Source organism: Carcharodon carcharias, chromosome 7 (genome assembly GCF_017639515.1).
Source record: "Carcharodon carcharias isolate sCarCar2 chromosome 7, sCarCar2.pri, whole genome shotgun sequence".
Taxonomy (NCBI): Eukaryota; Metazoa; Chordata; class Chondrichthyes; order Lamniformes; family Lamnidae; genus Carcharodon; species Carcharodon carcharias.
The window spans coordinates 105,087,546-105,112,400 of record NC_054473.1 but is presented as its reverse complement, the minus strand read 5'-3'; the positions used below and the strand labels follow the sequence as shown (position 1 = coordinate 105,112,400).

General features: G+C 46.0%; 2 protein-coding genes across 2 annotated transcripts in view; one reads left to right on the top strand and one right to left on the bottom strand.

Annotated features, from left to right (window-relative positions):
- The window catches only part of necab2 (N-terminal EF-hand calcium binding protein 2), a 255,472-nt gene extending 254,111 nt beyond the window's left edge, over nt 1-1,361 (top strand). The window contains exon 13 of the mRNA XM_041192422.1: nt 1,205-1,361. Within this exon, the coding sequence (XP_041048356.1) occupies nt 1,205-1,233 (29 nt within the window). The 3' untranslated portion in view covers nt 1,234-1,361. The remainder of the gene's footprint in view (nt 1-1,204) is intronic.
- A 17,347-nt stretch (nt 1,362-18,708) lies between these two features.
- Nucleotides 18,709-24,855, bottom strand: part of LOC121280026 (putative sodium-coupled neutral amino acid transporter 8) — a 194,453-nt gene continuing 188,306 nt past the window's right edge. Inside the window, exons 9-10 of the mRNA XM_041191654.1 lie at nt 24,430-24,481; nt 18,709-18,814 (exon numbers count right to left, since the gene is read on the bottom strand). Coding sequence (XP_041047588.1) covers nt 18,709-18,814; nt 24,430-24,481 — 158 coding nt within the window. The remainder of the gene's footprint in view (nt 18,815-24,429; nt 24,482-24,855) is intronic.

Below are 24,855 nucleotides of genomic sequence, written 5' to 3'. Positions count from 1 at the left end.
AGGAGCGTGAGGTCAGATTGGATGGCATATGACACTTTATTTGAAAGTGAGAGGGAGAGTGAGGTTAGACTGGGTGGGATATTTTACTTTATTGGAGATTGGGAGGGAGTGTGAGGTTAGACTGGATGGGATGTTGTACTTTATTGGGGAGTGAGAGCGAGAGTGATGTTGGATGGGGTGGGATATTGTACTTTATTGGACAGTGAGAGAGAGATTGAGGTTAGACTAGGTGAGATGTTGCACTTTTATGGAGAGTGAGAGGGAGAGTGGGTTTCGACTGGGTGGGATATTGTACTTTGTTGGAGAGTGAGACGGATAGTGAGGTTAGACTGGGTGGGATATTATAATTTCTTGGAGAATCAGAAGGAGAGTGAGGTTTGAGTAGGTGGGATATTGTACTTTTTTGGAGAATGAGAATGAGAGTGATGATCGGCTGGGTGGGATATTTTATTTTATTGGAGAGTGAGAAGAAGAGTGGTGTTTGACTGGGTGGTATATTGTAAATATTGGAGAATGAAAGGGAGTCTGAGGTTTGGCTGGGTGGGATTTTGTACTGTATTGGAGAGTGAGAGGAAGCGTGGGGTTAGATTAGGTGGGATATAAAACTTTATTTGAGAGTGACAGGGAGCGTGAAGTTAGATTGGGTTGGATATTGTACTTTATTGGAGAATGAGAGGGAGAGTGAGTTTAGACTGGGTGGGATATTATACTTTATTGGAGAGTGAGAGGGAGAGTGAGTTTAGACTTGGTGAGATATTGTACTTTATTGGAGAGTGAGGTTACTTCTATGGAGAGAAATTATTTGCAGGCTTGCTGGGTTGAGATATGAATCATAGAGAGTGAGTGCAGGCAGGTCAACCATGAAATTTTGCAGGCCCAATCCACTTGCTGGAGGAGTCACTGGCCACTGATATTGTTTCAGCATCCTGGTTAACTTTTTCCTATTATGTCGATCAGGGCTCCATAAACTATCTATAGCACCTTTACTACTGCCCCAGAGATTGGCTAACTTACATAGACAGTGGATAGACTGAGAAACCTTCCTGATCAGTATCGCTGATCTCAACACTATGCAGTGATGTTTCTTAATGCATAATTAGGTTATGTCTGGATAGAGATGTGGCATTTCTGATCTAGAATCGTGTGAGCTAAGTACAACCTCCTTGGCTGCAGTTTGATTGAAATCCTTTGTTTCTTCCTTAAGCTGCCTGGTGTACTTTGGATGGGAAATAACTTGGAGCCTTCTGGGAGAGTTGGACGTGAGGAGCTGCGGACCTAATTGGACAAACAGTACCCCCTTCCTCACAAGAAGCCAGCACCCACAAGCGGAGAACCCTTTGTGTATTTTGTAATCAGTTACTTCCAGGAATATTTGTTGACTATTTTAAGCACGTTAATTATTAAAGAGAATTGGAGTAGTAGAGCTGTGGGAGCCTGACAAATTGAACCAAAGAAGGGTGTTGGGGGAGTTGTGGGGAGTGCCTAATAGATCATAGTTTAACTCTGTTTTATTTAACACAGAGCTGGGTGATCTTCATCCGCTTGGCCCCAAGCTTGGCCAAAACTTGACCCCCCACCAACACTCCTGTTCACCTCAAACAAGTTAGAGCCTGAAGTTGGTCTGGATGCAGGAGCTGGAAGCTGAACTGGTCTAGTTGTGAGGGGTGATGATGTGGGTCACTTTGTACTGTTCCACCTCCATTATTGTTTAGTTTTGTTGGAAAGGATGTTAAGAAGGAAGATTCCCCCCCTGCCCCACCGCCACCGCCCCCCACCCCCCCCAACCTTCCTTCATCCCCTCCAGCACTGGCAACACTGTTTGGGTGGATATTGAGATACTCAGAACGAGGTTGATGGTAGAGATTAGCTGTTTGGAATCAGTTAGGCCACTGTCCAGGATCTCAGATTCTCTTGAAACCTTTCATAAAAAGAGGCAATGATGTAACTGTAGTTCCTTTGCTAATCTTAGGAAACTGCATCTTTCCATCTGCATTCTTCCCTATTTGATATCAGCTTATGAATCTCTCTCTTCTAGTTCTCATCTTTATATCCCCCATATTTCTCCCATGCTTACCGTTCATGTCGCCCCCATATCTCTTCCTTTGTATCCCCTGCATACCTCTCCCTCTGTATCTCTCCCTTTGTATCCCTCCCCCTGTGTATATCCATCTGTATCTCCCCCCATATAGCTCCCCCTGTATCTCTCCCCCTCTAACTCCCCCATATCTCTCCCCTGTATCTCTTCCTGTATCTTTTCCCTTGTACCTCTCACCGTATCTCTCCTCCCATATCTCTCTCCCCATATCTCTCCTCCTATACATCTCCCCCCTATCTCTCTCCCCAGTGTCTGTCCCCCTTGCATCCCTCCTCCTAGATCTATCCCCCTATATCTGTCCCCCTATATCCCTCCCTCATATCCCTCCCACCTGTAACTCTCACCCCCTGTATCTCTCTCCCCCATAACACTCTCCTTGTCTATCTCCCTGCCATATCTCTCTCTCCATATCTTGCCCCCATTTCTCTCATCCCCATCTCTTCCCACGGTATCTCTCTCCCTCCAGCATCCCCCCGCATCTCTCCCCTGTATCTCTCTCCCCGTATCTCTCTCCTCCCAAATCTCTCTCCCCCCTGTATCTCTCCACCTGTACATCCACCCCCTGTACCCCTAACATATCTTTTCCCCGATGTGAGGTGTAGCCAATGTACATCTGTCAGTTTACTGGCAGCGCTGAAGTGAATATTCCACCCAGCTCTACACATGGTGTCCTGGAGACTGATCTGAACAGTCACCCTCTCTCAATCACGGTTAGCACTGCCAAGATTGCCAGCAACTGTCTGAGATCCCAGTGTCCTAGATTCTCCCAGCTTTAATTATTCTCAGTCTGAACAGTTTACAACTCAACTAAACCCCCAAAAAGGAAATGACTACTCAGCAATTGGCCCTTAAACCCAGCTCGTCCCACTGTCCATTCGCCATCCATTTAACCCTCTTTGGAATGGTCTGTAAAACACAGATAGGCTTTCTCAGATGGGAGATCACTGACTTAGACGGGAGATGAAGATACAGGCCTCTCTCCCACATTGACAGGCTCCAATAATAGTTACAGGGCTTCATCTTGTTTTTTCTGGCTATTCCTCCACTCATCACTGTAATTCGAACCTTCCTCTGAATGTGCTGGTTTTAACAAAAGGCTTTCAATAATACTATGAACACTGGGATACCTGGTCCTCCATCACCGTCACTCACTTTAGCTCAAATCTCCATCCCGAGAAAGTGGTTGAAAGTGCTTAGGCTGGAGAGGGGACAGGGAGTGACAAAAAGAGGATGAAAAGTAGGGGAGGATACACTCATGCCACATGACCACATCCCAGAATCTCAGATGGGCTGGTTGCCACATATAGCCATGATTGTGTGTTGGTGTGAGGTGAGGGATCAGCAATATGACCCGTGACAGTCACACACAGCAATCATAACACTGGTTTGGGCAGTGTTGACCCATCTACCCTTTAGTTCAAGGGTCATTACACAGTGGCACTCCTGACTCCATGTGGAAAAGCAACCTTTTGTGTCAGTCTTCAGGACTGAGTAGATTCTGTCCTGGGGAGGGGTGTGTGGGGGAGGGGTGTGTGGGGGGGGAAGGGTTGTGTGGGGAAGGGGTGTGCGTAGAAGGGTGAGTCTGGGGGAGGGGTGTGTGGGGAAGGGGTCTATGTGGGAGGGTGCATGTGGGGAAGGGGTGTGTGGTAGGAGGAGTGGAGGGGAGGGATGTGTGGAGGAGGGGTGTGTGGAGGAGGGGTGTGTGTGGGATGGCGGTGTGGGAGAGGGGTGTGTGGAGAGGGGTGTAGAGGAGAGATGTGTGGGGGTGGGCTATGTGGGGGAATGTTGAGGGGGCGATGGGGGCTTGTGGGATGAAGGGTGTGTGGGGAAAAGGGATGGTTTAGCTGGTTCAAGGGTTAATGACCGGTCACTGTCAGGCAGCCTGCTACTACAGTGTGTTAATTTAGCTGAGTTTGTGCATCATTTCATTTGGTAGCTCCAATCTCTATAACATTCTGCTGCTAATGTTTCACTTTTGTTAGAAAATTAGAATAGCAACTCACAGCTGTTAAGATCTAGTTTTAGATCTTACCTTAGCACAGATGGATAAGGTATCCTGTGCTGCATTGCTGACTGCATTGAATTAATTATTATACATTATTATGTACATGAAGTTATCTGAATAAAATGCACATTAAGCCCAGTTACTTCTCCTGACTCATTTATTCTGTTCGATGCCCTTCATGAAATCAAAGCTTTACACTGCTCTCTGATCTCTGAGTCAGAAGGTTGTGGGTGCAAGTGCCAGTACAGAGACTTGAGCTCATCATCCAGGCTGATGCTGTAGTGCAGTACAGGGAGAGTGCAACACTGTTGGAGGTACTGTCTTCCAAAAGAAGTGTTGAACTGAAACCCCATCTACCCTCTCAGGTGACTCTGAGAGATTCCAGGACATTATTCCAAGAAAAAGTAGGGGAATTCTTCCTGATATCCTAACCAACATTTATCCTTCAAGAAACATCACTAAGAAAGCAGATTCTCTCATTAGTTCATTGTTGTTTTTGGGATCTTGCCTTTTACATAGTGACTTTCATGTTTTCCTATATTACAAAATGGATGGTTAGAAAAAGAAATCACTTCTTTCCTGATGAATTGGTGATTGTCAGGGTGAATGGAGATTTTTCCCAGTTTAGACCTGATCTGTGAAGACCACTAAAGCCTCGGGTCAATCCCGGATCTGTGTTCCATTCATGAATCTGAGTAACAGTTTTGCTTTTAGCCTCAATGGAAAAGGGATTTGACATGTTTCCTACTCCCCATCACTAACCAGAAGCTCTGACTGGGAACTGGATGCATAAGGTTGTTCAGTGAGAACTTGTGGTTGATGCACTCTGTAATCGAATAGCCTGCCAAGACTCAGATATGAAGAGTTGGCACTGGGGCAAGGGGTGCCTAATGCATATTGAATTGTGAGTCAGCATGAATCAGCATGCTTGGCAGGGGAAGGGTGGAGGATAGCATATGCACACAGCCACATACATAGAAAACTTTTGCAAAGTTACACGTGAAAGGCTGACACAAAATCAAGTTAAACTTGGACATGCATGAGGAAGCACATGGGGAAAGGAGAATGGAATATAAAAGCAGGGGAGTTTCACTGCAGCTGTATAGGGCCTTGGTGAGACCACATCTGGAATACTGTGCACAGTATTTGGCCTCCTGATTTGGAAAAAGGATATAATTACGTTAGAAACATTTCAGGGAGGGTTCACATGACGCATTCCTGGGATGAAGGACTTATCTTATGAAGAAAGGTTGAACAGGTTAGGCCTATACCCATTGGAGTTTAGAAGAATGAGAGGTGATCTTATTGAAACAAATAAGACCCTGATGGTGTGAATACCAGGAGGATGGTTCCACCTGTGAGGCAGACTAGAACACAGTTGAAAATAAGAGATCTCCCCTTAAATTTGGAGATGAGAATTTTTTCTCTTGGGGGCCATTAGTCTGTGGAATTCTCCTCCCCAGAAAGCAGTGGAGGCTGGGTCATTGAATTTATTCAAGGCAGAGTTAGACAGAGTTTTGATCGATAATGGGGTCAAGGGTTATGGGAGCAGACAGGAAAGTGGAATTGAGACCACATCCCAGATCAGCCATGAGCTTATTGAATGGCGGAGCAGGCTCAAACGGTTGAATGGCCTACTCCTGTTCCTAAGTCCTATGTTCCTGTGTCCGAAGTAGCTGTCATGTTGGCTTCAGGAGATTGGACTGAGTGGACTGTCCTAAAGACTGATACTGGGCCTGCATGGGGTGGCCCAGTGATTGAAAAAGCAGATATAATTAAGCTAGACTAATATAGAATACAGCAGGTTTGTGTATCTGGACTGCAGAATGTGGGTGTTTGTGGACACTGAGGTTGTATCGAGTGATACATGTGCAGTAGCAGACCCCAGCTCAAATCTCTCCAGCCTGGAGTTATTGAGCTGGAGTATGAGTTCCAGACAGTTGGATACATGAGGGAGGAGGAATAATATCTGGGCCATTTGCCCCAGAATCCCAGATCAAACCTTGTATAGGGGTGCAGGATCAGAATTAGGCTGGTGTGACCAATCTTGCAAACAATAAGGGGAGCCCAGCTGGGATAGAGAAAGAGGAACCCCAGAACTGATACTATCTAACAGATTCAATGCTTTTTTTTTATTCATTCACAGGATGTGGGCTTCGCTGGCTGGGCCAGCATTTATTGCCCATCCCTAATTGCCCTTGAGAAGGCGGCGGTGAGCTGCCTTCTTGAACCGCTGCAGTCCATGTGATGTAGTACTGTTAGGAAGGGAGTTCCAGGATTTTGACACAGCGACAGTGAAGCAACGATGATATATTTCCAAGTCAGGATGGTGAGTGACTTGGAGGGGAACATTCAAGTGGTGGTGTTCCCATCTATCTGCTGCCCTTGTTCTTCTAGATGGTAATGATCGTGGGTTTCGTAGGTGCTGCCTAACGAGACTTGGTGAATTTCTGCAGTGCATCTTGTATATGGTACACACTGCTGCTACTATGTGTTGGTGGTGGGGGGAGTGAACGTTTGTGGATGTGGTGCCAATGTATTTGCTTCCTGTGAGAATGAGGATAAAGACAACTGGAGGGACAGGAAAACATAGACCATGGAGCAGGAGACTTTCCAAAGGGGGAAGGAGAGGAGGAGGGAAGCGTAATGTGGCAGTTATAGGGGATTCAATAATTAACGGGACAGAGAGCCTTCTTTATAAGCAGGATCAAGTCCAAAATAGTGTGGTGCCAGAGTGTGGGAGAATTTGAATGGGCTTGAAAGGATATTAAAAGGGTAGGGGGAAGATGCAGTCAAAGTGCTTCATGTTGGGTCCAACAACATACGGAAGTGTAGGCGAGAGGTCCAGTTGGACAGCATCAGAAACTAGGTGCTAAATTAAAGATTGGGACTCTAAAGGTTATAATCTCTTGATTATTAGCTGAACCATGCACAAATTGGTGATGGAATAAACAGATTAGGGAGGTGAACATATGGCTGGGGAAGTGGTGTGGGAAAGAGAATTCCGTTTCATGGGACACCGGCACCAGAACTGGGACAGGAAGGACGTGATGTTGGGATGGGTTCCACCTGAATTGGGCTGGGAACAGGGTCTGAGCGGAAAGGTTAAAAAAAGATGGTCAAAAGGACTTGAAACTCAGAAATAGCAGGTAGAAAAGATAGCACCTCTCAGTTCAAAAACCAATAAAAGAGAAACAGTCAAAAACTGTGCTTTAGGCATTATTGATAAAGGAAAAGCTAAAATATGTAAATTAATTCAGCCAGGAGAAAAATAAGACACATGAATGAAACATTAAAACAGAAAGACATGTGTGGTGTAATTTAATTCCCTGAAAGGAGCAGGCCAGGGGGTGGGGGATGGGGTGGCATAGAATGAGGAGCTCAGGCAGGAGTCAGACTTCCCGTCACCTTCTGACCCCATCAAAATATTTCAGGGGAAGGGAAGCTGGAGGCTAATTGAGGCCCTTAAGAGGGCAATTGATGCTCGCTTAAGGACCTCCTGCCATCTACACTGGTGTTCTAACAACTGGTGTGGGGTGGGGGGTATGTATGCCACTTGGGGAAGCCTCTCAGTAAATGCTGGCTGCCTCCCTGAAGGCAAAGATTGGAGGGGTTGCGTTGTGACCTCCTGATCAAGTACCCTGTTGCCACCAGTGACAAAGGTCACCCCATTGAAAAAGACCCCACCCACCTTCACCAACAAAACCTCTCCCCCTTGCTGGACCTGTCTGAGTAGCCTGTCAAGTCCAGTTGCCTTAATTTCACAACCTCCCCTAGTGTTGCTGCTCCAGGCTGCATGCAATTTGGGTTCCGCCAGGGCCACTCAGCTCCTGACCTCATTACAGCCTTGATTCAAACATGGATAAAAGAGCTGAACTCCTGAGATGAGGTGAGAGTGACTGCCCTTAACATCAAAGCTGCATTTGACCAAATATGCCCTAGCAAAACTGGAGTCAGTGGGAATCAGGGGGAGAAACTTTCTGCTGGTTGGAGTCATACCTAGCACAAAGGAGGATGGTTGTGGTTGTTGAAGGTCAATCACCTCAATGCCAGGTCATCACTGGCAGGAGTTCCTCAGGGTAGTGTCCTTGGCCCAACCATCTTCAGCTGCTTCATCAATGATCTTCCATCATAAGGTCAGAAGTGGGGATGTTCGCTGATGATTGCACAATGTTCAGCACCATTTGCAACTCCTCAGATACTGAAACAGTCCATGAAGACCTGGACACTATCCAGGCTTAGGCTGACAAGTGCAAGTAACATTTGTGCCACACAAGTACGAGGCAATAGCCATCTCCAACAAGGGAGAATCTAACCATCGCCCCTTCACACTCACTGGCATTACCATCATTGAATTCCCCACTATCAACAACCTGGGGGTTACCATTGACCAGAAACTGAACTGGACTAGCCATATAAATACTGTGGCTACAAGAGCAGGACAGAGGCTTTGAATGGTGTGATGAGTAACTCGCCTCCTAACTCCCCAAATTCTGTCCATCGTCTACAAGTCAGGAGTGTGATGGAATACTGTCCACTTGCCTGGATTAGGAATGGGCAATAAATGCTGGCCTAGTCAGTGACGCCCACATCCTGGAAATGAATAAAATAAAGCACCAGCAATGGCCACTGGCCCCAGAGATGCCGCTTGGACTGAAGAGCTGCTGGCCTTCTGATTGGCTGGTAGCTCTTGGAGATGGGCACGGAAGCCCCAATAGCAGGTGGTTAACTGCCTGATTGCAATGCAATCCGTCAGAGGTTCCAAAACATTTATCTGATCGTGAACATAATAAAATCAAGTTCAATGTAATTGTTGAAAGGTAAAAATGCAAAACAGCTACTAAGTTCACACACCTTTAATCTGAATCCAGCCCATTACTCATTACTGGATCAAATATGGCCTGCTTTGTTTGTTGCTAAGGCTGACAACAATGTAATGAGACAGAGACTATACACAGTAAACTGGGCCAATGTCTTCTGGGTAAATTGACAGAAGACCAGTGTGAAGTATTCAAAAATACACAACCAGTTTAGACCCCATGGGGACAAATCTCCATCTGCCAAAAAAGGCTGCCATGGGCAACTATCGAGGTAAGAGATAAAACCAAAAGAAAAAGCAGAACAAAAGTCAAAAAATAGCACACATCCTGGGGAATAGGAAAGATACAAAGGGTGATAAACCAATTAATAAGAGATATAAAGAGGAGGCATGAAAATAAACTTGCAATGGATAGCAAAATCAACATAAAAGATTCTTATGATTATATTGTGAAGATGAACAAAGTGCACATTCATAACAGCGATATCAATAAAACTAGGGAAATGGTGGACATGCAGAAGAAATACTTGGCATTAGTATTTACATTGAAACAAGCGTTCAGCATTCCAGATATCCCAAGTAAATGAATATTGAATCAGGCACAGGTGCTCATCGAAACTAACATAAGCAAAATAAGAGTCATGGATAGTCGCCTGATAGTACAGAACTTGAGTATTGCTGAAAAAAGAGACATGTTGTCTTACATTTTGCACTCATCAGGACAGATTCATAAAAATACCAACAGTGAAGACAACAAAAATTTATACTGCATGAGAAAGAGTGCTGATTGGTTGGCCAAGGCATTGTCATGCATTATGCATGCTAGAAGCTACATATATTGACACACAGGGCACTGTTCTTTGCAGACAAGGTGCATGCCCATGCATTGCACCTTTTTTTAACTAAACAATAGCTTAGGGGACAGCTATTCCCTGGTCCATTCCCCATGTCAATGCCTTGACCAATCAACCTGCCTGTTTGATTTGAACAAAAGCTTGGCAGTTAATTGTTCCTGCTGCATTCTCCATGGCAACATCTCGACCAATCAGAGTCCACTTGCCAACAAAACTCTTCTTGCGCAGCATAAATTGTTGTTCCCTTTACTGTTGGTAGTCTTGCAAATCTGTCCTGATGAGTGCAAGGTGAAAAGCTTAGACAGCATGTCTCTTTTTTTTCAGCAATATTCAAGTGATAGGGAAAATAATGGCACCAAAGAGTGACAAATCCCCAGGACCAGATGGTTACCAGCCCATGGTTTAAAGGAAGCAAGTGAGAACATTGCTGGCACATTAACAGTAATCATGCAAGGTTCTCTTGATTCAGGAACCACTCCTTTAGATTGGAAAGTTATGCATGTCACTCCACTATTTAAGAAAGGTGAGAAAGGGGAAGCAGGAATTATAAACTAGTTAATCTAACATCTGTTGTCAGCAGATGACTAGAGTCTATAATTAAGGACATGGTGACTGAATGCCATGACCAGAATTTTTCGCCCGTCAGGCGAGCGTGTGCCTGACCCAAATGAGTATAAAATGATGCGCGATGACGTTGGGCGAGTGTGGGAGTCGGCAATGCGCCAGCTGACAAGTAAAAGGCTTATTAAGGCCACTAAAGTAGTAATTAAGTTCAATTTTTCACTGCCCATTAACCTTAAGGTTGACAGAGACATATGAGAGGACATGTTTTTTTAACATTTCAAAATACTTTATTTTTAATTTTTTAAACCTTTAGCTCCCTGAGGCAGCTCTGTGCCAAGGAATTTTTCAGACGCCTGATGAATCCAATTGAATTTTTTGAAGAGGTGACTGAAGAAGAGAACGGTGGAATGCCTGTGGGCGTTATTTTTCTGGACTTCCAATCCCTCATAAGGGACTATGAGCTAAAGCTGAAACTCATGGAATTTAATGTAAATAATGGAGCTGGTTAGGAAATTGGTTGGATGGCAGGTGACAGGAGCCCGGATTTTCCACTCCCCTTTGCAGCGGGCGTGTTTGGCGATGTGAATGGAAAATATTGCAAGATGGCCTGAGTTGTATTTCCTGGCGACATAAAACCAGGATGCGATTGTTCCCCATCCTCCCACCATCAATCCAGGCCGCATTTCCCACTGTTCAATGATGGGAACTTAATTTTATTGCATTTGCATCTTATCATTATGCCGGAATCATCCCCCACATCAAATTTAATTCCCACATCGGCGTGATTTCAGAACGATGTGATTTAATGCTGCCTTTAAAAGGCGTGCACCTGGCAAGCTGAACTTCGAGGGGAACTGAGAGGCGAGTGCACACAACCTTGTGCAGCACTCACAGGAGACTGTAGAACATCAAGGTAGAGGAATCGCACATTTGGGGAGAGGTACAGACAAGTTGCTTTTTCCCGGCGGGCTTTCAGTGCAGTGCCAAGGCAAGGGAAGCACAGACTGAAGGAAGTACACAAGCACATGCCGGTGTGGTGGAGGGGGGGAATAGGTCGGCATCACTGAGGGTTAGGGAAGCAGCCACACACTTGGAAAAGCTTGTTAGAAGTGAGCATTCTTCCACAGCTGAGACTGTTCAGCAGCAGCTCCATTGGCATGCTTGGAGTTAGCGTCTGAAGCTTTTCTGCCCATTCAAGTGACATAAAAACATGAAAGTGCCACCAAACGCTCCAGAGCCTTTCACCTCTCGGACACAGGCTGCAACATAATGAGCATTTTCGGGGCCAGCAGAACAATTGGACAACTGGGCAAGTTGTAGAGTCCCCTTGCGAAAGGTGCCCATGGCGCAGTCACTGTTGGAGGCCCTCACAGCCCTTTGTAATGACTTTATTAAGGTTTGGACCAGAATCCCTCATGGTTCAAGCTAACAGTGCAGCCTTGCAGTGTGAGTTAGGAGAATGTCTGTGACTGAGCTGAGAGCACAGTATGCAGTCCAGTGGCTGAAACTGCTGCCAATCAGCAAAGTGGGGTGGGGCGGAGGTGGGTCGGGTTTCAGACAGCCAATGAGCACTCTATACATCATCCAAGTGGTGGCCAGCACTCTCCTGCAAGTGTGAAGGGGCCTTAAGACACAGCCAGAGCCAGAGGCCTAACCAAAAGTGGTCCTTGGGAGACTTTCAGAAGGCTTTCGACAAAGTCACACATAAGAGATTGGCATGTAAAATTAAAGTGCATGGGATTGTGGGTAGTGTATTGAGATGGATAGAAAACTGGTTGGCAGACAGGAAACAACGAGTAGGAATAAATGGGTCTTTTTCCGAATGGCAGGCAGTGACTAGTGGGGTACTGCAGGGATCGGTGCTGGGACCCCAACTATTCACAATATATATTAATGATTTAGATGAGGGAACTAAGTGTAATATCTCCAAATTTGCAGATGACACAAAGCTGGGTGAGAGGGTGAGCTGTGAGGAGGATGCGGAGATATTTCAGGGTGATTTGGACAAGCTGAGTGAGTGGGCAAATGCATGGCAGATGCAGTATAATGTGGATAAATGTGAGGTTATCTACTTTGGTAGCAAAAACAGGAAGGCAGATTATTATCTGAATGGCTATAAATTGAGGGTTTGGGATGTGCAACAAGACCTGGGTGTCACTGAAGATAAGCATGCAGGTGCAGCAGGTGGTAAAGAAGGCAAATGGGATGTTGGCCTTCATAGCCAGAGGATTCGTGTACAGGAAAAGGGATGCCTTGCTGCAATTGTACAGGGCCTTGGTGAGACCACACCTGGAATATTGTGTGCAACTTTGGACTCCTTATCTGAGGAAGGATGTACTTGCTATTGGGGGAGTGCAGCAAAGGTTTACCCGACTGATCCCTGGGATGACGGGACTGACATATGAGGAGAGACTGAGTTGGTTAGGATTATATTCGCTGGAGTTCAGAAGAATGAGGGAGAATCTCACAGAAACCTATAAAATTCTAATGGGACTAGACAGGGTGGATGCAGGAAGGATGTTCCCGATGATGGGGGAGTCCAGAACCAGGGATCACAGTCTGAGGCTACAGGGTAGACCATTTAGGATTGAGATGAGGAAAAATCTCTTCACCAAGTGAGTGGTGAGTCTGTGGAATTCACTACCACAGTAAGTAATTGAGGCCAAAACATTGCATGTTTTCAAAAAGAAGCTAGATATAGCTCTTGGGGTGAAAGGGATCAAAGGATATGGGGAGAAAGTAGAAGCAGGAAATTGAGATGGATGATCAGCCTTGATTATAATGAATGGCGGAGCAGGCTCGAAGGGCCGAATGGCCTACTCCTGCTCCTTTTTTCAATGTTTCCATGTTTCTATATGCTAACCCTCACGTCTCTCTCTTTGATCCTGCAGGAGAAGAACATCCGGATCATGGGAATCTGGTGATTTAGCGGTATGCCTCATGGCTTAAAGGAAGCAGAGAAGAAGACGAAGAGAGCAGCAGAGCACTTGGCTTAGGAAAGGGAGGAGCACCTCCCTCAAGATGAAGGGGGTGGCAGGGCCTCCTCCAGACGCAGCTGAAGATCCACAGCGAGCCTTCGCTCGTAGGCACCTCGCTAGACCCAGGGTCTATAGGCACCACCTTTCATTCCTGCAGATGAGCAAGAACCAGTGTTGCTGAAGACTGCTCATGTCTAGGGAACTGGTTGGTCACATATGCCACCTGCTGCAGGATTTGGCACCACAGGGACATGGAGGGCATCCACTGCCTCTGGCCGTGAAACTGATCGCTCAATTTTTATGCCAGTGACTCCTTCCAGGTCTCCACAGGTGACCTGTTCAGGATCTCACAAGCCTCCACACAGAAGTGTAGCCAGGAGGTCATGGAAACCATCTTCATGAAGGCACAGAACTTTGTGCATTTCGCCCAGGATCAGGAAACCCAGGAAGATTTGCGCAGGTCTCAGGTTTCCCACAGGTGCAGGGTGCCATCGACTGCACTCACATGGCACTTAGATCTTCATGGCAACAAGTAGTCAACTACATCAACCACAAGGGCTTCCACTCACTGAATGTTCAACTGGTGTGTGACCTCCACAAACACATCCTGCACATCAATGACTCCTTCATCCTTAGGAGGTCTCAGATCCCTGACACAATCCAGGGTCCAGAGAGGCTGCAGGGTTGGGTCCTCTGGGGCAAGGGCTACACACAGAGGACGTAGCTGATGACACCCATGCAGTGTTCTTAGACTGCAGCAGAGCGACAGTATAATGAGGCTCAAGACATGACCTGGACTGGAGCAAATGATAGGTATTTTGATAATGAGGTTCTGGTGCTTCGATAGGTCTGGTGGAGCACTGCAACACAGCCCACAGCGGATGTTGCGCATCATCGTAGCTTACTCTGCGCTACACAACTTAGCATTGCAATGGGGGGAGGACCTGGCTAAGGAGCAGATGGAAGAGTTGCATGTCTCCTCCAATGAGGAGGACGTCAAAGAGGATAATGGCAATGAGCTCCTCGACGGGTGGTGATGCCATTGAAAGCACTGGCCAGGCAAGGCAGGTGTGCTCGGGAGGTCCTCATAGCTGCAGGATGTGAGTGTGAAGCCAGACCATCACTTTGGTCTGATGGTTACACATTGCACAAGGAAGGGGCCCTGGACTGAGATATCTGCCTTCATCTTGTGCTGGAACCAAAGTTTCACATCTGAGTGACACGAACACTGCTCATTGTAACAAGGAGCCACAGGCAAGGAGACATTCTTGGGAGTTTATTGACAATAGAGAACATTATTACAAGTGATTAACATCCATGCCCAGGCTGTGCAACTACATCTTCTTAACCTTCTGAACACTCCCGCGGGCCTTGGTTCTCATCAGACATCCACAGCAGAGGTGGAGGCAGCCTGCTGACTACTATGCCCTGTTTGTGATGACCTTGACTGGCGACCTCTGGAGGGCCGAGGCTTGGTGAGCCCCGGCCTGCTTTCAGTGTCCTGCTGTGTGGCAGTGGTACCCTTCTCACCCTGTGGAGTTAGAGCTGCTGAGGGCACAGAAAGAGGGAATTCAGTTGGGCTGGTCACTCCCTGAGTCACCTGGGTGGATGGCCCCAGGGTGTGCACCTGCTGACCCCTCTTCCCTATGGGTGCCCGAGGGCCGCTGGCTGACCACTTGAGGGGGAGGAACAGCTGGAATAAGTTCGAGATGCCCCCTCCCCTCTAGCATTGACACTGATGGATGGCAGCAATTGCCTTAGCGATGGAGTTAGCATCGTGCAGCAGTGCAGGACCAAAGTCTCCATGGCGGCTGCCATCCTACCAGTGTTGACCTCGATGTGTTGGCATGCCGGTGCTATCACCTCAGACTGAAGGCAGACGGGATCCTCCATCAATCTGAGGAATGCAGTGGACATCCCTTCCTGATGTTCCCTAGCTTGCCTTTGCAGCTCCAGCAACTGAGACGTGACTGCGTTCAGAGGCTCATCATCTGACTTGGAATCAGTAACATTCTGGCCTCCAGCAGTCCTCTGAGTGCCAGGCACCTGGGATGTCCCTGCTGGATGCTGAACTGCTGGATCCTCACTTGTTAGAGCAGCACTGACCTCACCATCAGCACAGGCACTGTTCACATCATCGTCACCCAGCTGGATGACTCTATTTTCAAAGTCTGGCATTCCTTCACCAACCTGCGACCTCACCTTTTTGTTGTGTGCTAGCTTGTCCTGCATGAAGACAGATGGAGGGAGTGTAAGCAAGATGCCCGCCAGGCCTGACAACCAGTACTCCAGGCATGCATGGAGTGGGAGTGATGAACGGGATGAGGACATGATGGGCGGGAGAGAATGAATGGTGATGTCCCTTGAACTGGCAGTGATTGAGGTCCCTGTGGGTGTGTGATAGGTTTATGAGTGTGTGAGTTCAGAGTGATGAGAAGAGTGACTTACCCTGGCGGAATGGAAGGGATCATTCATCCTCTTGCGGCACAGGGTGGCTGTCTTCTTCTGAAGGGCATTGGCACTGACCACCGCTGCCACCACCTCCCATGCTAGATTGGTGAGGTTGATGGCTGGTCTTCGCCCAGAGCGGGGTATAGGAGTTTGAGGCAGGCTTCCACTACGTCCAGCAGGTGTCCCAGAGAGGCATCACTAAATTTGGGGGCTGCCACCTTCTTTGCTTTTGGGGCCACTGTCACCTGGAGCAGCCCTCTGGTTTGAAGACATGAAGTAGGCTGCTCTCTGGTGTGCTTTAAATATGGTGCCCGGAACAAGGAAGTGCTGATGTCATAACATGATGGGCAAATGTCAGCCTGTCCGCCAGCAATCCGGTGTGTTTCCCATGCATGCGTTATTAATGAGGTGCTGGGAAGTAGGCGATATGGCATGAAAACCCAGCATTGCGGCCAGTGGGGGAGTTTGTCTTTTCTCATGCCCACTCCCGCATTTAGTGTAAATCTGTTGTCACTGGACAAGGATCTGTGTTGGGCCCTGAGCTATTCACTATGCTCATTAACAACTTAGAGGCAAAAACACAAAGTTTAGTGATACAAGTGTAAACAATGCATAAAATTAAAGAGTTATTGATCACTTAAGTGAATAGGCAAAACCGTGGGAAGTGTCTTACAATGTAGAGAAAGGTGCGGTCATTCACTTTAGGCCTAGGAAGAAGCTGGAGACTTTCTAAATGGTGAGCGAGGACCAAAGACTTGGGTGTCCAGGTACATAGATCATTATAATATCATGAACAGGTAAAGAGAATAATGGAAAAGGCAAATGTAATGCTGGCCTTTATGTTAAGAGGAGTAGAGTTCCAGTTGTTAGAAGTTGTGTTTCAGCTGTACAAAGCCCTGGTTAGACCACATTGGAGCATTGTGAGCAGTTTGAGAAACCACAGCTGAGGAAGGATTTATTGGACTTGCTGGGAGTGCAGCTCCAAGTGACCAGTATGGTACGTGGACATCAAGGATTAAATTATGAGGAAAGGCTACACAAACCAATGTCGTATTCCCTGGAATTTAGAAATTAAAGGGCGATTTGATCAAAGTTTTCAAGATATTAAGGGGAACCAGTAGGGTGGATTAGGAGAACCTATTTCTGCTGATTGGACAGGTGAGGAATATGGGGATGGGGAGTGGGGGGTGCAGTGTGGGCTTGGGGCACAGTCAGCTAATTAGACCAAGGCCTTTCAGGAGCAAAATTAGGAAACACTGCTACGCACAGAGAGTGTGGTAGAAGTTTGGAGCTCTCTTCTGCAAATGGCAATTGATGTTCAATCAGTTGGTAGGTTTAAATCTGAGGCTGATAGATTTTTGTTAGTACCCTATTAAAGGAGATGAGGTAAAGGCAGCTACATAGTCAGACATGATCTTATTGAATGGTGGAACAGGCTCAATGGGACCAAAGGGCCCACTCTGGTTCTGATGGTCCTATTCGTATTGATGCTGGATCTGAATGGGCCATACCATGGGCTGATGCTGGTTGGAGTACCAGGTAAGGGTAAATCAGTTCGGATGAATGTGACTGGATTATTTGAGGAGGTTTCCAGTAAGCTAAATAAGTTAGCATACCCAGATGTTTACATGGATTTCCAGAAGACATTTGGCAAAATTTCACTCAATGATTATCAGTGAAATGGGTGCCTGGAATTGGAAGTAGCTGCATGACTTTGGTTCAAAATTGGTTCATAGGTTGGAGGCAGAGAGGGGGCATAAAGGGTAATATTCTTGTTGGTGGGGAGTGACAAGTGTCATTCCCAGGAATCCGTTATTAAGCCTTAAATTTTCACCATATTTATTAATCACCTGGTGGTATGAAGAGATGATTATCCATGTTTGCAGATCACACAAAGAAAGCAAGGACAGTAAGCAGTACAGGAAGTGCAAAGGGAGATTGATGAGATTAACCGTGGCAAATAAAGCTCATTGTGGAGAAATGTGAGGTCATCCACTTGGGAGCCATTAAAGTGAAATCAAAATAAACCAAAGGAACAGTGAATGAGCAAAGAGATTCTGAAATCAAAGTCCACAAACCATTAAAAACTAATGGACAGGTATAAAAAGGAATCAAAAGTGGTGAATGCTGGCCTTTATCTCACCTGAGCTGGAAGCCATTGAGGTAGAAGCCATTGCTTTTATTATATGAAGGTCTGGTCAGACCACATCTGGACTGCAGTGTTCAGTTCCGGGCACTGCATTTAGGAAGGAAAAGTTGGCTCTGCATGTGATGCAGGTCAGATACACCAGAACGATAGTGTAATTCCAGATTTTAAATTAGGGGGACAGATTTCATAGACTTGGCTTATACTCCCTTGAGTATAGAAATTGAGGGGTGACAGACAAGCTAACACACATGCGCGCACACACACACACACACACCCACACTCTCACACACACACACACAAACACGCAAACAGACACACACACACACACACAGACACACATAAACGCTCACATACACCCAGACACAGACATACCCAGACACAGACACACACACATACATGCACACATACACACCCAGGTACAGACACACACACACGCACACACACACACACACACACGCACACACACACGCGCAGGCAGGCAGACAGACACACGCATACACAAACACACAGGCAGACAGGCACACATGCACACACACAGACACACACTTAGACACACACATACACACACACACACACGCACACACACAGACAAACAGACAGACACACACAGACACATATAAACACACACAGACACTCGCGCACACACGCACAAACACAGACGTACACATAGACACACACAGTCACACAGAAATACACAGTTACAAACAAACTTACAAAATAATATGCTGAGAGTACATGACAGTTAACTCCATGTATTTCACTGTATTGTACACACATTAAACCCTGTAAGGATTTAGACCAGGCGTTGTATAAGCTCCATTGCTGCAGTGGCTGTACTCTGTCCAAAGATGAACACTCCACACAGGATTGCGACTGTTCCCCAGACAATCAAACACAACCTGGGAGCAGAAAAGTAGCTCAATAAAATGGCAGAAATCAAAACAAAACAGGAACCAATGAAGTACTTTTGAAGTGTCGTCATTGTTGTAATGTAGGGAATGTGGCAACCAATTTGTATACAGTGAACTCCCACAAAAGGTAATGTGGTACTGACCAGGTAAACTGCTTCAGTCTTGCTGCTTGAGAGATAATTGTTAACCAGGATCCCAGAGAGAATTCCTTTGTTCCCTATTGAGGTAGTACTATAGGTTTTTTACTGTCTAGCTCAGAGGAGACATGGTGCCTTAGTTTAACATCTCAGCTGAAAGACAGTACCTTCAACAGTGCAGCACTCCCTCAGCACAACATTGGAATAACAACCTAGATTCTGTGCTCCAGTCTCAGAAGGGGGGGCTTGAACTCACAACTATCGAACTTAAAGGTGCATGTGAATAAAGTCAGTGAAGTTCCCTATGGTCCTAGCATCAGGCTATCTCTTTGGGCTGGCTTACTGCTGTTTCTCTTCTCTGCCTGCCCCTTACCTATGCAATTTAACAGCGATGCTACATAAAATGCTGGACATGAAGTGCAGATATAAGAGATAACACTAAATCTTTGTCAATCGCTTTCAATGCCCCAGCTGGAGTATTGTGTCTAATTCTGGGTACCATGCTCTGGATTTGCATCCTCCAGTTGAGTAGTGAGAGTCTGGAAAATTTCTGACTCAGCCGCCTTGGGAGAAAGTGCCCGTCAGGACATGATCTTGACTGCTGGGTGGCACATGTGAGCTGGAATCAGGCCAGCTGACCTGGGAAGAAGTGCAGAGGCGGCCACAGGGGCAGCCGGGTGCTGAGGTGGGCTGTTTAAAAGGCCCATCTTGGTGCTGTGGGGCTTTGTCTCAGTGAGAAAGAAACACAAAGGCCCTCCAGCCCTCACCCCTCACACCCCCTTCACCCTCCAAACGCTCCCTATGCTCCATCCATGCCACCTCATTAACCCTGCCCACGCCCCCATGACCTCTATACTAAGCTCTGCCCTTCCACCCACCCCTATGTCCCTCATGTCTGCTATGAAGGGCAGAGCTTGGCATGGGGGTGGGGGGGGGGGGTGGTGCGGTGGGCATGAGGGGGACCTTTTGAACTTACTTTTTAAATGTCCCCTCATGCACATTAGGGTTCATGACCCTTCTGAGGAGCTGTGAACCACCACTCTTTAAAACTCCCACACAAATCCATGAAAATTGCAGGGCAATAGGACATGCCTATCTCTGCAATGTAGCCAGCCTGGTCAGGAATTCCTGATGCAGCGTTTTGACAGAAACCAGCCTGCATCTTTAAGGCAGTCCCGAAAATTAGACAGCTCGGGAATGGGGTTGAGAATCCAGAATGGGGACCAACCCGCCATTTTTAAATCCAGGCCCATCCTTTAGGCTGGATGTCAAAGCCTTACACAGAGTGCAGAGCTGATTGACCAGGAGTGGAGCAGGATTGAGGGACTTCCGTTAGTATGGAGAGACTGGAGGAACCAGGACTGTTTACCATTCGGCAGAGATATCAGGAGATTTAATAGAAATGTTTAAAGTGCTGAAGGGTTTTGATAGCCAAGATAGGGGGAAGCTTCTCACCAAGGATGGACTATAACCAGACTGCACAGATTAAAGATAATTGGCAATTTCTTTTTTAAATTTAACAGGTTGTTAAGATCTGTGAGGGTGGTGAATGAGGATTCAGCAGTAACTTTCAACAGGGAACTGGATTTTATTCAAAACAAAAAAAAGTTTCAATGCTATATACAACAAGCAGGAGTGGATCCAATTGGATAGTCCTTTCAAAGCGCTGACACAGACACAGTGGGCTGAATGGCCTCTTTCTGTGCCGTATAATTCCATGACTGTACTGGTTACTGTTACAGGGTCCAGGCCTGGGAGATATTCTGCCCCTAATGGAAATTTGAAGCACTATAGGAAGAGTCTGGATTGTCTTTGCGGATGGGGATACATCTCAGACATGCAGCCAGTTTGACTGAAAATTCTTGTTGTCCTTTGAGGTGAAGGTGACCATGTTCACCATCTCGGGTGTTTGGTGGGGTTCTGGTGGTATGTTAGTGACTGTGAAGACCTGCCTGTGCCCGGAAGGTTTTACTGCAAATAGGAAAGGACACCAAAGACATTTGAATTTCAAACACATTGCAGGCTAAGGATGCCCTTTCTTTGCGTTTTCTCTCTGCTTCTGGTCTGTGTCTGCTTTTGGAGGAGGGTGTACCATTTTGTGTTTGGTGCCATGATCCTGGGTCAGATTCTCCCAGGACTCAAAGTGGACATCAAAACTCCTAAATGAAGCCTTCAAAGTGTCCTTGTGGTGCTTCCTTTGATCATCATGAGGGCCTACCTGAGACTCAAGCATCCCATAGAAGATTCACTGAGTGTCAGACATTCTGGCTACATAAGCAATCCAACCATTTCTGGGAATGACACCATGGAAAAACACAACTGCAAACTAGAGGCGGGGTTGAACATTCCCACAGGATCCTAGTGCAGTCCTGGTGAGTTGTGGGAGAGGGAATTAGAACCAGAAGATCATGAGGTTATCATAATGGCCAGGCCTCAGTGAATCTCTCCAGACAAGCTCTGATTAAAGGGGACAGCTAGTCAGAATTGGGGTGTGGAAGGTGAAAGACGAGAAAGTGGATGGGAGCATTTTCCTTGATGGTGCAAGGCCTGGCTACAAAGCATGTTCAAAAATGGCCACTGTTTTGACTCAGCAGCCTCCAGTCATCCTCTTACAGGGTCCTTAGCTCTATTGAGTTGTCATGAATGGGGACTTGTGGCTGCTGGCAATGACCATTTACTGTCAGACTAACATTCAGGGTCCAATCTTACATTGTGAAAAGAATGCCCTGCACTTACACAACACTTTTCATGAGCACCAGCTATCCCAAAATACTTTACAGCCAATGAAGCACGTTTAATACATTGCCCCTGTTTTAATCTATGGAAGTGTGGCAGCTAATTTACACGCAGTAAGCTCCCACAAACAGCAATGTGATAATGACTTGATAATCCGTTTTAGCGATTTTGAGTGAAGGATAAAAAATTAACATAATGCCAGGGAGAAGTGCTCCAGCTCTTTTTCAAAAACGTGTTGTGGGATCTGAGAGGGTGGATGGAGTCTCAGTTTAATGTCTCATCTAAAAGGCAGCACCTCTTCCAGTGCAGCACTCTCTTAATACTGCAATGCAGCACTAACCTTAATGTTTCTGCTCAAATCCTTTCATGATAATGAAGGGAAAATATCGAATTGTGTCCAGAAATATTGGACTTTAAAAATAAGACCTGAGTTTTTAAAATGCACACAAGCCACTAGCTGGAATGCTGCAGGGTGACTCCCTAAGAGGTAATGGAACCCCACCTTATTGTCAGACAAGGTACTCCTAAAGACATCCAGAAACTAATTGCTCCCTCTGGTAGAGACAATGGGACATAATGGGAGATGAGCATCTTCTTACCTAGAAATCCTGTGAGCAATGCCCAGACAGATTTGTGAATTCACTCCCCACTTGGAATATACAAAGGAGGGGTTAAAACTGAGCTGAAAAGCTGCTCCGGTGTCTGTCTGTTGGTGGGTGTTCTGAGAGAGAGCAAGTGCTGCAAGTTTGACTCAGAAATAACAGCCACATACAGTACCCCTGCAAATCACCATTTTGCAGGTATCCTGATCTTTCAGCCTCTCTACCGAATCAACACTACTGGAACATCGAAACCAACTATTCATCTACCGAAGGCAACTCTTCTGAACCTCAAAATTGACTATTCATCTACTGGAGTCAATTCTACTGGAATATCGAATCGTAATGCTCAATCACCTACTCCCCATGAATCAAGAACTGTTCCATATACCCTTTTTAAAATATATATATATTCAGTTACTTCAAGCTAAATTTTTACTTTTAACCCGTATGACTGGATATGCATGTGTTTTATCCTTTCTTGCCTTTTGTAGTTAATAAACTTACTCTTACCTTTAACTCAAGAAAATCTAATCAAATTGCCTCCTTCAGAACCAGAATGATTGGGTCTGGGAAAAAGGTATCCGTGAAAGGGTCCTTTTTAGATTAAATCTTGTTGCGACCAACAGAAATGGGACGGGGGTGTGAGGGGGCAGTGCTGAATAAAGACGGGGATCCAATTCACTCCTCCTCACCTGGGCTGTAACAATTTGAGGGTGCCCAGGCCAGATGGTGACAAATTGAGGGGCCTCGCCTGGATCAACAACTCTGGGGGGCCTCACCTGGGGGTGGGTCGCAACAATCCCGTGAGGAGGACTTGAAGCAACAACCTTCAAACACAGAGGTAAGAGTGATACAGTGGACGCACATAGAATTGTCAAAATTTGCAGACAGTACATCTGTCTCAGGCATGAAATTTACGTCAAGGCCCAAACCAAAGTGGGAGCGACTATAAAGATGGTAGGATGGTTCCCACCCTGCTATTTTTCTCACTGCCACCCATTCCACCCATATTCAGCAGACATCATTTTCAGCTCATATTTGCTCAGCAGCACTCACTCCCACTCTGTAATGTGTTATCTTTTTTAATATCTTTAGGAACATGGTGGCATTCTGTAAAGAAGGAAGTGTGTGGGTGTCCGTAATTAATTAAAATGGGGGAAGGTTAATAAAGACTATGGGAACTAAGCGGTGAAAGGTAAAAGGGGCTAGATGCATGCATTTGTAATGAGAGGCTTTAGTGAAGTTGAATGTACGAGTAAATAGATTGGGTTTTAACATTTGCATTAACTGATAGGTAGGGACTTGACTTTTCAGCTGTTAAATTTCAAAGAGAGTTTAGAAATTACAACTTACAAAGGTTTCATAGGTAAACAAGGGAAGGTTATTACATTTTATTTGACCCGATCGTGGAGGCAGTAGGAAGACATGACATATTTTTATATTTTGGAAAAGTTATGTTCAAAGAGGTGCTGAGGACAATGGAATCTAAGATGAAAAGGGGAAAAAGGATATTTAAGGAAAAATGTTGAGGTGGGTTGTAGGTGGCTGTATGGTGGAGATATACTGAGAGGAGCTCTGTGCTGAGAAAAGTGGTGAATTTGAAACAGCCATCCAGCTTCAAGCCAGAAAACTCATTGTTTTCAGAAGGCAGTCTGATTCTGAACTTCCTTTGGTTCCACAGCAGAGTGGAAGAGAATGAGAAGTCATGTGGTATACTTTATTAAAGTAGCTGCAGTTTGTCCCTTGGGTAATATTATTGGATCTTTATGGCTTAAAATCTATAAGGGAGCTGCTGCCAAGTAATTTACTTGTGTGCTCTGACCAAATGGATTTCTTCCTGCAAATATTTTATAATATTGTTTTAACTGTGTACTTTTAATCTTATGTGTTTAAGTTTTCTTTTTCTTCTTGTTAATAAATCTTTTAATTTTAAAATCTTGGAAGTGTTACTGGGATTCTATTCTTCTGGGATCAGTGATTTTCCCCTCATTATCAAAATGCAAAAAAAAAGGTTATGATCAGTAAGAAAAGTTTCCCGCTGGGACTTGGCTTCCTCAGCAAATAACATCAGCTGTGGTCATAACAGTGAGCAGAACATTGATGATACCTGACACAGGCTGGAGTTTACCTGACTCTGGGAGAGACTGGCTCAGTTTGCATTGCACACACTAGACACAGCCCTGAAAAGGAGAGAAGGGAGATGGTGAGATGCTAACAACAACTTGCATTTGTTCTGAAATAAAAACAAGGAAGGCTGGAAATACTCAGCTGCTCTGGCAGCATCTGTGGAGAGACAAACACAGGGTTTCAGGTCTGTGCCTTTCATCAGTTCTGAGGGACATTTCACACATAGGCCTGAATGTTCATCCTCAAAGTGGGTAGCGAGAGATAGGACAATTCCCAGTTCAGCACCCAGCCTCAGGAGAAAGCGCCCACAAAGGTGCTGGAGGGTTGGGGAGGAAGCAACTGCAGGCTGATATCAGGCCAGCCAACCCAGGAAGACATTTGGAGGCACGGGGGCTGCTTGGTGTGCAAATGGGTTGTTTGAAAGACC